The sequence below is a fragment of the Hemicordylus capensis genome, chromosome 3 (genome assembly GCF_027244095.1).
Source record: "Hemicordylus capensis ecotype Gifberg chromosome 3, rHemCap1.1.pri, whole genome shotgun sequence".
NCBI classification, from domain to species: domain Eukaryota; kingdom Metazoa; phylum Chordata; class Lepidosauria; order Squamata; family Cordylidae; genus Hemicordylus; species Hemicordylus capensis.
Window position 1 is genome coordinate 219,771,871 of NC_069659.1, and position 12,094 is coordinate 219,783,964.

Here is a 12,094-nt window from a genome sequence, read left to right on the forward strand (position 1 = left end):
ATGCATGCCTTGCGGCACCAGGGCTTGACCAGGGCTCTTGCTTCTCTGGAACCTCTCCTCCGCAAGCACTAGGCAAAGCACAACACTCCATGGTGGGAACAGCTGGCTCTGTATGCTGCCATGCCGGTGTGTGTGAAGTATTTGGCTTCAGCTGAAGCTTCACACATACAGCCCAGCAAGCAATTTGTCAGAGAGCTGCACTCAGGGCTGATGGAAGCCACCACGGGCTCTGAGGCCTTGCAAGGAACACCACTAATGTGATGAGTTCCAGAGGGGCTCCGCCCAGGTTTCAAGCCCATTGCCTGGAGGGAAAAAATAGATCCTAAATTACAGATTGTGCTTGAAGATGTTTATGCATCCCCCACCCCCATCTATATTGAGTTTCCAACCTTATGAGCTCTTTTGGAGTCACTCAGACCATGCTAGAACAAAATAAGCAAGCTTTGGAAGAGTGAGGGCTTGTGCAAGAAACTCTAGGATTTGTATTTTGAGAAAGAGGGGAAAGTGTGCCAGCTCATGAGCCATGTTCTCTCAAGAACAACAAGTAAGTTCCTTATTTCCTGCTGGCATTTCCTGTGCCAAAGGGTGTGGCAGCCGACTGGTAGCAGAAGGGAGGGATACGTCCCACCGTAATCAAGGGCACTGGGATCTCAGGGAGAGTGGGAGCCATTGCTGCTGAAAGGATTTACAGGCCTCAGGATATGTTAGTAAATAAGTTCAGCCTCCAGTCTCCAAGGTATATAGAAGAAATGACACTAGTTCCCAAAGATGTGGATGAGAGCCCTTTTCAGGCATTAAGTCACCATGTACATGTGCTGACAAACCCACACCAATGTGATCCTTAACCATGCCCCCTTCACCCCCACACACTCTCCATGCACTTGTCTGCAGAGAGAAATGCTATACCCAGGGAGACATCCTCCCTGTGATTCAGACTGCTGGGTGAGCAGCAGTTTTAATCATGGGGAGGATCTCACCATGGATTCAGCATTTGTCTCTCTATGGAGTGGGAGGTAGGGCTATAGAGCACATCAGTGTGCTCAAACATTTCAGTCACACATTTTCAGTACAAATTGAAGGCCATACATTTCCCAGCTCCTTATATATCCTGTTTAGTTGAATATTGCCTCTTCAACAAATCTGAGTCCCAAACATAGGCCAGAGTTGAGGTTATTCATCAGAGCTGCAACTTGCTAGTGCTCGTGAACTGTTGTAACTTGTGTGTCTGCACACACATCTCAATTGTATATGATATTGATTGATTAATTGATTGATTGATTGATTGATTGATTGATTGAAACTACTTATATACTGCCTCCTCCAAAGACTCTAGGCAGTGAACAACAGAAATACCAACAACAATCATTTTTAAAAATAAATAAATTATTAAAGGGAAAATGCCTGGCAAAACAGATATGTCTTAAGAAGGGCCTTAAAAGCAACCAGGGAGGGGGCTGAATGAATCTGCGGGGCGGAAGAGTGTTCCAAAGAAGAGGAGCAGCCATAGAGAAGGCCCTTCTATGGGCCCAGTCACCACGCACTACACCAAGCCCCAGGACATTAAGGAGGGCCAGCTGAGAAGACCTCACAGGATGGGATACAACTGGCCGAGAGAGGTGATCCTGGAGGTATACAGGTGCTAAGCCCGTAAGGGTTTTGTAGGTGAGAACCAATACCTTGAATTGGACCCAGAAGCGAACAGGCAACCAGTTCCACTGATGTGATCTAGAAAAAGAGAAGGCCCAAATCCTTCTGATTGAGGCACAGCCCATGGATGGGGTGAGGCCAGTAGTGGCCCCAGGTGTGCCAGGACCAGATCTTCTCGGAGTTGGGTTGCTTAGGAATGTAGCCCAAAGTGGGCAGTAAATTGCATCTAAGGCTAAATACCCACACAAGACCAATCATCAACAGGTACCATAAGGGAAATTTGAAAAGGACTCTGGAGAGAGAATTCATCCAAGGCATGAAATCATTAAGTGGTCTATGGGAGGAGCAAGCATGAATTGTCCCTTTTGCTAAGCAGGATCCATCCTGGTTTGTATTTGAATGAGATATTAAATGTGAACACTAAGGTATTCCCCGTAGGGGATGGGACTGCTCTGGGAAGAGCATTTGCAGGTTTGCTTGCAGAAGGTTCCAGGTTCCCTCCCTGGCAACTCTAGATACTCCGGTTTGCTTTGGAGAAGACATTTATTTTGCTCTGACTCAGTATATGGCTGCTTCCTATGTTCCACAGTGAAAGAGGGAATGATCACATGCACAGGAATGTATGTGGCCAATCATGTGCCACATCCAAGACACTTAAGTGTGTGGAGGAATGGGGAGCATGCATTCCTGATAACGGCTCCTTCCTCTAGAGCCTGTGTTCCGAGTCTGTGTGTCAGCTTGATTATTTTGTAACTCTGTAAACTAGAGGCGTGATTTCATGGGGAATCTGTCTGAAATGGTGAAATCTTGAAAATTGGGATAAATGTTTTAGCATCGTAGCCTTCTTGCAGCATCGATCATTCAGACGCATACTTTCAGCCTGATTTGAATATGAACATTACTAGGCCATGGAATGTAATTCACTGTCAGTTATTTTGCTATCTTTGGCATTTCCCCCCCTTTATTACCTAATGGCAACATTTGTGTCATCTTAAGCCCTCTGGAACTGTTATGGAATGAAGTGGCAACCAGTGGCTCCAGGTCCAAATCTAGCCCCCAGAGGGCTACTATCTCACCACTCGGGTACCAACACAAAAGAAAGAGAGTGTGTCTTTAAGGAATATCCGCTATAGGCATGGCACTAGCTGTCCTCTTTTAGGGCAGCATGATCAAAGTCTGACCTGCCACCACCGACCTCCTCCTCCACGTGGTCCTCCAGAAAACCAGTTGTTGATCAGTATGGTATAGTCTTCCTCTCTCCATTACAGCCAGGTCCTGTTCAGGTGTACATAGAAATAAATGGTAGCATGTTCAGTGGGACTTGCTCCCAAGTAACTGTGTATACTATTGCAGTCACTCTTACTCTCTAATCTCAGCATGTGGCTCCAGAAAGAAAACACAGAAAAACTTAGATTTGTATCCTCGGACTTTTGCTCCACACTGTGGCTGAAAAGATTAACTGCAGGAAAATGACATACAACATTATGATTGTGTTTGAGATGGAGAAGTGATATGGAAATTCTTGTCAGTGGCTGACATGAGGAAAATTACTCAGAGTAGTCCCATTGAAAGTAAAAGGAGAAGTTAGTCCTTTTAATTTCAGTGGATATCAGCCAGTGGTGTTCATTCTGTCATTTGTGAAGATCTCCAACAAGTCATGACATGATGTCACAGTCACTGAGTGATCTACTTGCATGCTTGAACTTGCTTTCAGCTGCCATAAGTCAAAGAGGATGTAGGACTTGCTAATAAATAAATAAATAAATGAATGAATAAATAAAAACTTGTATTCTTGGCTTCCACATTGTATATGCAGATCTCGACAGTGAAAGAGGTAAAAATAATTAAATATGTCAGCCAGGAGGGCTTGGGTGTGATGGCACCTTTGACCCTCTCCTTCCCAATTACTGCTGACTCCCATTAAAACTGCAGGTTAGAATATTCAGTAATACTATAATTTGTAACCGCAATATAGTGAAGTTTATCATGCACCTTTTATTTTGCAATACTTAAATCAACAAAAGCAAAGTCTTGTGAGCTAAGGTAGCAAATAATATTTGCACATTAACTATGGTGAATTACAGGCATTACTATGGTCTTCTGTTGGTCGATCCAGTTTGCTTGGAGGAGAGCTAATAATGCAGTATTACACTGCCAGCCTGCACATTTCTTAATAAACTCTGGAGTGTTGTTAACTAGTTGGGAACCATTCTAACTACAATAACATTACATCCCCTCCAGAGCTAAAATAAATCTTCAGTTAGACTTTATCTTTTAGCAAAAAACAAACAGACACCAGTATGTCAAAAAACCTACTCCAAAGCCCCCAGGTTTAATTAAGTGTATAGAAACTGCATACACAGATAGTGCAAGTTGACAATGTGCAGAATAATTGTTAATATCCCAAAAATTGAGCAAAGACAGCAATAGTTATTTGTGCTTTAGTGATGCTGACGGGTGTAGCAATCATTGAGCAAGGGGGGACAATTGTCCCCCAGTCCCAAGGGTCTGGGGGACCCCAAAGGATCCCCCTCACCCTTAGCCTGGGCACCCCTTGCTCCCTCCCACACCCAGCTGGTGAGCAAAGTGCTCACTGGCCGGCAGCACGAGGCACACCCCCGTCCTCTCCAGGCAGCATTTCAATGAAACGCTGGCTGAGGAGGGAGGGATTTTTCCCCGGGCATTGGCCCCTCCCCTGCGACTGACATCAGACACAAGAGGGGTGTGGCTTAAGGCATGCATTTGCTTTGGAACACTGGGGGGGGGCTTTGTCCCCCGGCCCCCGCCAAGCTCCCTACGCCCCTGGATGCTTAATTACAGAAATGACAAAGTGGTTTGTCAATTGGTTGCTCTTGTTTGGTTGGAGAATGAACAATCCAGCGTTATATTGCCACCCTGCATACTTCTTGCTCCACAGTGGTACAAGTGGCCAGTCAGGAGTCATTCCAAGAACTGGGACACACCCTGGGGAAATAAGATTGGTCTGACTTTCAATTACAGAACAAGAATAGAGTCCATCTATTAAACATTACATGAAAAACCCTCCCAGTTTAATGGTGAAATAAAGTGTGTGTTTAAATGCACACAAACAGTGCAGGTTAGCAGTGCACCATACGGTTGTCTTGATCTCAGGAAGGCAAACTAAGCAAAGCAGCAAATGCTATTGGTTGCATTAGTTCAGGAAGGGCCAACCTGAGGCTTCCAAGCTGTAGCTGGACAACTCCTCCTATCTTTCCCGGCTGCAATAAAAATTGTGGCTGTGGATGATGGGGTTTGTAGTCCAACCATAGCTGGAGAACCTCAGGGTGACCACTCTGTATTAGTTATTTTACTACAAGCATAGCATCAGTTTATGAATGATCCCTAGGTGAAGTGCTAACACCATGTGGTGTAGCATCACCATCTTGTACACCTGAGCCACTCAGCAAACCAGTCCATAATTTTGGTAGGGGGAAAATTCCAAGACATGGAGCTCCACTTTTGGAGCCAGAGTAAATACTGGGAAAAAGAACACCAATTTGAATAAATCAGGAAAATAAGCCCTTCCTTCCCAGGCCAAATTCTAGTCCCACCCCCCTGCTCCGCGAACCACTTTAACAAGGGAAGGGGGTGGTAGAACCAAGCCACCCTCCGGCACAAAGGGCCTGCTGTCCAGCCCCGTTGTCACCAGCCTTATTTCCACAGCCTTTCCCCTCTGGGTTCGGCAGTTACCAAGCACTGACCCCTAATTTAGTGATGTAGGGACTTTTTGTGTAACTTGACAAAGCGTAGCACAACTACACAGTATCCTTTGTAAGATGCTCCAGTGATCCTCGATGTAGTGAAGGTCATGTGACATCTTGTTTGTACATAAAGAATTAGGAACAAGGTTGGGCTGGTGGCAATATATCTTGCCTTGGGGAAGAGCCATGCGGGTTGTTGCCATTATTATAGAAGAGACAATGGGTCTGAAATAAATCAAAACTATGTATGTCGGAACTGCAGAATACAGTTGTCTGTCTCTTGGATAGTTTTTCTTCTGAAGGTTACAAAACAATTTCCCCCCAGCATGCAAATTTATACAATGAAAACAGAAAAAGAACATCATTCATGTTTTCTATAAAGAGGATCATCATTACAAAACTGAAGAGGAAAGCATGGATCTTAGGATGCCTGCAATTCTTTCTCTGCTTTAAATACCAATGCTGCCATCATTTCTTAAGTCCCAGTTTTTTCTCTAAGTCAGAGACAGTATTTGCCGCTTGTCCAGTTGCTTTGTCAATACCATCTTGAGCCAGCTTGCATGCCTGGTCCACAACTGTAAATAAGCAAGAAAGGATATTATAAATCCCTGTTTCCAAAACTGTTGATACCCAAGGCAGTTCTTTTCTGAGTTAATAGGGAATGCTCACATCATCCTTACACATACACATGTCTCTCTGTCTGTCCATCCATCCTCCTTGCTATTTGTAGGGCAGTCCATTGAATATTTCCTCTTGGTTTCCCACCCTTCCCCTTTCCTACTTAATCCTGGCTCAGAGGGAGAATGTGCTTCCTGGGCAATGGTGATATTTCTGGGACTCCCTCCCATCTGCCAATTGTAGCTTAGGGTACATCAGGGAATTCCCGTGTGGCTCTGCTTCCCCTTGGATGATGTCACTGAAATTCATTGGCAGAGACAGTGGTGAGAGGAGAGGCATGGAGGAGCTTCTGATCTCCAAGGGGTGCAGAGTGGTGTCTGGATCCAATTTTATTTTTCAAGGCACACTTCAGCCCCTCTCATAGCAAACTAGTGTCTCTCAGTAGACAATCTGGGAATCACTGGTATAACAAAACACTCACTATGTTTTAAATGGCAAGCAATAATAATAATAGTGTGGCAAGAGATTGGGATTGTTTTTAATGAAAGGCGGTACATACATTTAACAATAAATAAAAAATAATAATATTCTAAGCTGAAATCAACCTCAATGCATTTCATTAGGATGCATCACATATATTTCCAAGATGCTGCTGAGGTAGGCAAATTTGCACACACACACAACCTGCCACTTCTCTGCTCTCAGTCACTGCTCCCAAACCTGCTGTTCTAAACATGAAAGCCGTGTTGGGGCACTAACACATAAATTTGTGTGTTTGCCCCACAGGAAGCCATTCCTAGTGTTGAACTTCAGTCTGCCTCCTTGCGGCATACACACATATGGTTTGTTCCTTCCTGCCCAACATTTCTGACACTGGGTGGCCCAGCCTCCATCCACAAGGGCTCCTGGGGTCCCTACAGTGTAAGAGGACTCTAGGGCTGCACAAACCCTCCTGCAGATGTTGGACTGCAACTCCCCTCATTCCTGACGATTGGCCACTGTGGCTGGGGATGAGGGGAGAGGCAGTCCAACAATGGGGAGGGAACACGCCCTGCCCATCATGATGATGGAGGTTTTACCAGCTATCTTCCTAAATCATATTTCAGGGAATCATATTTCAGAGAAGAAAATAAGCAAATAAAAATTGGGATGGAATAAGGTGTCTGCTGGTCATCAGATGCCCAGAAACTGTCCCCTTATTGATTTTTATTTTTTTTAACCTACCAGTTGCTCCTGGGATGTATGTTAATAATCTTACAGAATATCACCTACTCCAGCAAACTGAGCAAAGAGACACCTTTTAAAGTGGCGATTCTCTTATATTTAGCAGGGGGAGAGCAACTGGCCCTATCCAACCCCAGCACAGCATCCCCTCTAGTGGCTGTTGCTGGTATCTGACATGTTTCTTTTTAGATTGTGAGCCCTTTGGGGACAGGGGACCATCTTATTTATATATTCATTTTTCTACGTAAACCTCTTTGAGAACTTTGGTTGAAGGAAAGGAAAGGAGAGGAAAGGAAAGAAAGATTGTGCCGTCGAGTCAGTGTTGACTCCCGGGGCCCACAGAGCCATGTGGTTTTCTTGGTAGTATACAGAAGTGGTTTACCATTGCCTTCTCCCACGCAGTATGAGATGATGCCTTTCAGCACCTTCCTATAGCACTGCTGCCCGATAGAGGAGTTTCCCATATTCTGCGAATATTCCCATATTCTCCCCATGATGTGTGGGGAGGAGGTACTTAACAATTGCAGCAGCTGTCCTCCTGAGGTAAATAGCAGCTTGTAGCTTGGGAGTGATTTTTGTTGAGACCATGGCATAATATGAAAGTTTAAATTCCTCCTCCTCATGCTCTGCAGCCTCAAACTCAATTGCCTTCCTCACCCCAGCACAGCTTCAAGTTAAATAAAAACACACACACAGAGAGAGTAAGACTAGCCATTTAACATAAGGTGTTGTTTGACCCTCAGGCCCAGGTCTTTTCTAGCCCTCCAAATATCTGAGACCTTTTTTTTCATAAAGCTCAAAATGCTGGAGATTGAACCTCATTTATGCAAAGCATGTGTTCTACCACTGAGCTATGCCCCTATGTAAATTGTCAGGTGCCCTGGCACACATCTCAGGTACCACTTGCAAACGTTGATTGCTTGACTGATTGACAGAACTTATCTCCTGCATTTCCCTCTCAACGATATGCTCAAAGTGGCTAACATTCTCTTACAGTTCAAACTAAACCTTAACAACAAAAATTAACAAGCTGATAGCAAAAAACACAAGGCCATAAGATGGAAAATAAAGCGAGCAGAGAAATTGTGCTCTTTTGACCTCCCAGGGCAGGGAATTCCCCACAGTTAAAAGTTAAGGGTAAAAACTGAGCAAGCACAAAGGTTGTGTATATAGCTCTATTGGTATTTTAGCTAGTAGCAATGTTGCCTGAAGTTGCAGCTCTGAGCCGAGATCCCCTTGGCATGCCCCTGCTGCCCCATCATGTTTCTCTTGTACCTTTCTGACCCGCTTCTGTAGTCTGGTTCATAGCTTGCTGCGCGGCCTGTCCCAGGGAGTTGGCTGTAATCAGTCAAAACAGGAGTCGTTAGTCAGTTGTGCAAAGGAGTGGGGTCAGGGAGGCAGAAGAACAAGAGCAAGCCATGCGCCAGAAGAAAACATTCAAATAAATACATCCTTGTAGTCCCATGATGCAGGCAGCAAAAACAGGAGCCATAGGGTATCTCCTGACAAGCCAAATTCATGGCTGCTCGTGGTAGATCACTAGCCATGAAGGTCTACATTATAAGTTACATAGAGAAATCATAGATGTTCTGATAATGTATCAGCTACATATCAGCAGACAATAACAAGATGTTCTTTGAGTCCATTTTATTTTATTTTATTTTATTTATATACCACCCTTCCAAAAATGGCTCAGGCTGGTTATGGAGTTATTATGGTTATTATGGAGTACGTCCACATCCTATGAAAAACATAGGACCACAGTGCTGTGTATCACAGTACCTGGGTGATTTGCCTGTGACAAAGCGGAACAGTGACATTTAAGGTCATGAATTGGAGAGCATCCAACAGCGAAGTGCTTGTTTGGAAAATCTGTGACTTTCCAAGTAATGGGATGAGTGCAAGACGATGTACACAAAACCTCTTATTTTCATCTGAGTAAGCTGCAGCAATAACTATTTCTCCCCCAAACTCCCAATTCAGTGCCAGAATAAGTCAGAATAATAAGTTTGATTTACTCTGTTAATTAGAACCACTGCAGCACTGAGACAAAATGCTGGCAGTGCCGAGCAGGGGTGGCCAGCCCGAGGCTCTCCAGCTCTTGCTTATTTTATTTATTGACTTATTTAGAAATATTTATATTTTAAAAACCCTCAAACTGGTACATACGAAGAGGAAGAGGAAGGTGAAGGTGGTGGTGATTTCCTGTCCCCAAAGGGCTCACCATCTGGAAAAACCACAACACAAAAAATAGGATCCCAGCAACAGCCACTAGAAGAACATTGCACTGGGGATGAAGGGGGACAATTGCTTCCACCCTGCTAAATGTCAGAGAACCACCACATGCAAGGTGTCTCTTTGTGCAGTTAGCAAGGGTCATTTTTGACCCCACAATTTGTTTGTGGCTGGGGATGATGGGAGTTTTAGCCCAACAACAGCTGGCAAGCCTCAGGTTGGATACTCCTGTGTTAGAGGGCCTGTGTACACCCTTGAAGAGTTCAAGTATTTCTTGGCCACAAAATGGCAACCGCCCACAGGAACCTGATCCTCTGAGCTGAGGAAGTCAATATAGTGGTGTTGGCCATATCATTCCTTCATGTATCATAATCCACAGAAATGTCTGTTTACAGCACATGGAGGTCTTAACCATTCTAACTGAAGGTCACTCAGGCTGGACCTTGACTTGGTTGGACAGTAATGTTGCTTCTATAAACATTAAATGTGGTGCGGTTGAAAATGGCAGACTTGGCCTGGGGAGATCTAAACTCAAATTCTCATTGAGCTTTAAGGCTCTCTGAGTGACTTGAGCTGCTCATTATCTCTCAGCTTAACCAACCTCAAAGGATTGTTGTGAGGATAAAATGGGAGAAATCCCATGCTCATTTCTCGAAACTCCTTGGAGGAAAGGCATGATACAATGTGACAAGCATACTTACCACTTAGGCTCATGCTCTTGTGTACACCTTTTCAGATCTTACGAAGTCAGTGGAGAAGCTCCAGATTACCTAAGATCCATGTTACCTAAGTGCCAGTTTGATCCATTAACTTAGTTGTAAAGCTGTACCTGGGCTGCTGTACCACTTCAGTCTGCTTGTGGCGGGTTCACACACACTTCAATGTTCCATCATGTATTTAAAACAAACAAACAAAACCCCCCACCTCTCTACATGTTGAAAACTAGCACACTCAGGAGAAGAGTCCCACCTAGCCCTCTTCTGACATGCTAGTTGTCAATGTGCAGATAATTTTTTTCATGGGGAAAAATCTCAATCTGCAAAACCACCTCCTGCAGCCTCAGGTGGTACAGTTCAGGAAAAGCAATATCACTTGACTACAGAGAATAGTTTGCCGTGTAAACTCTAAGAACAACAAAACTTTTAAAGTGAAATCAAAAAGAAATAATCAAGTGAAATAATAATCAAGTGAAACCCAAAGAAATAATCAAGTGAGCTTTTAAAGTGAAACCCAAAGAAATAATCATGCACATTTCTTACCAGCATCCTGCACTGTACCCTGTGCATGTTGTCCAAGGCCCTTAAAACCCTTGCCAGACATAGCTACTCCCAGCACTGTTCAGTTTCAGTTCTTTCCAGAATCAAGCCCACAGCTGCCTTCTGAACATTCTGCTGGGGTTTCTGCACCTTATGTTGGTTTTATACATGTCCCAAGGGACAGCCCCCCACAATGCTTGTTGGGCAAATATTTTAAATGGGTGGAGCTCCTAGAAGGCTTAGTGTTTTAAGCACAAGGAACAGAACTGAAGGTGTGCATCGAAATAGCACATTCTTTAACTTTCCCAAGCAGAGGGTGTATCTCAGCAAGCATTTTCCTTCCACATCAATGGAATTAATTTGTGTTGCTTATGAATACTTTTTGAATGGAAAACAGCTTAGTAATCAATCTGGCATGTCAGTGCAGAGCAACACATGGGCAATTGTGTGGGAGACACTGTTGTCTCTTGATAGCCGGGCCTCTGTATCCTGAGGCCGACTAGCATAAAAGATTGTATTCTGATTTATTTATTTATGTTTCACGTGGATTTCATGTTGAATACACAAAACATGTGCAAAGGTCAGGAGTGACTTAAGGACAACTAGTTTGGGGAAGCCAAAGGGTGGCAAAGAGGGGAATGAGGATGTTGCTATATATTAAATACTTACTGCGGGAAGGTAATGTTGATAGTTTATTTGTGCATTTAAAAACGTATTCAGAAAATAGGCCAGATTCCTCTTTAAAAATACTGCCTTTGGATTGGGCCAAACCTTCCGGTCTGCTTTTCAGGCTAGTTTTTTCTTCCTGTCCAGGAATGATTGGGGTGGGGAGAGAGGTCAGTTTTAGGAGTATGCATGGACTGATGTTTGCGGTTCAGTCCAAACCTGGACCAAACCACAAACATCGGTCAGTGCGCACTCCTAGCCAGTACCAGGTCAACTGAAATCTGCAGAGGAGATGACCCTACACATCCCTGCACACATGGACTCACCCAGTCCAGATCCCGGTCAGGAAGGAAGCTAAGGGTTTGGTGTGGATCCTGGGAAGCTGGAGGAGTCTCTTGATTGGCTGCACTGACATCTGCTGCTTGTTCTGGGGTAAAGGAGTGAATTAGGCTTTTTTAAACAATGCAGGCCTTTAAAAATAATTAATGCATGCGATAGAACCATAATATGGTATGACTGTATTGTCTGACCCCTTGCCATCATGTAATGTTCCAGTGTGCTGGATGGGGAAGCAGGAAAGATTGAGCAGGCGTGGGGGTGGGGGGGGGTGCCTGCTACCCTTTGCAGTCATCCCTGACAAAAGTATCCCAGAAGGGACAAGAGAAACCAAAGCCTTTTATTTTTGTCTTGGGCTATCAAGAAGACATTATTCAGGTGCTCTGATGA

General features: G+C 44.3%; 1 protein-coding gene across 1 annotated transcript; it reads right to left on the reverse strand.

Moving 5' to 3' along the window:
• Positions 1–3,622: 3,622 nt before the first annotated feature.
• LOC128351467 (adipogenesis regulatory factor-like) lies at positions 3,623–10,842 on the reverse strand. The gene is made up of 3 exons (XM_053311044.1): positions 10,706–10,842; positions 8,487–8,549; positions 3,623–5,944 (listed from the first exon to the last, which is right to left on the reverse strand). The coding sequence occupies exons 1-3, from the start codon at positions 10,764–10,766 to the stop codon at positions 5,838–5,840; spliced, it is 231 nt and encodes a 76-aa protein (XP_053167019.1). The 5' UTR covers positions 10,767–10,842; the 3' UTR covers positions 3,623–5,837.
• Between the last annotated feature and the right edge of the window lie 1,252 nt (positions 10,843–12,094).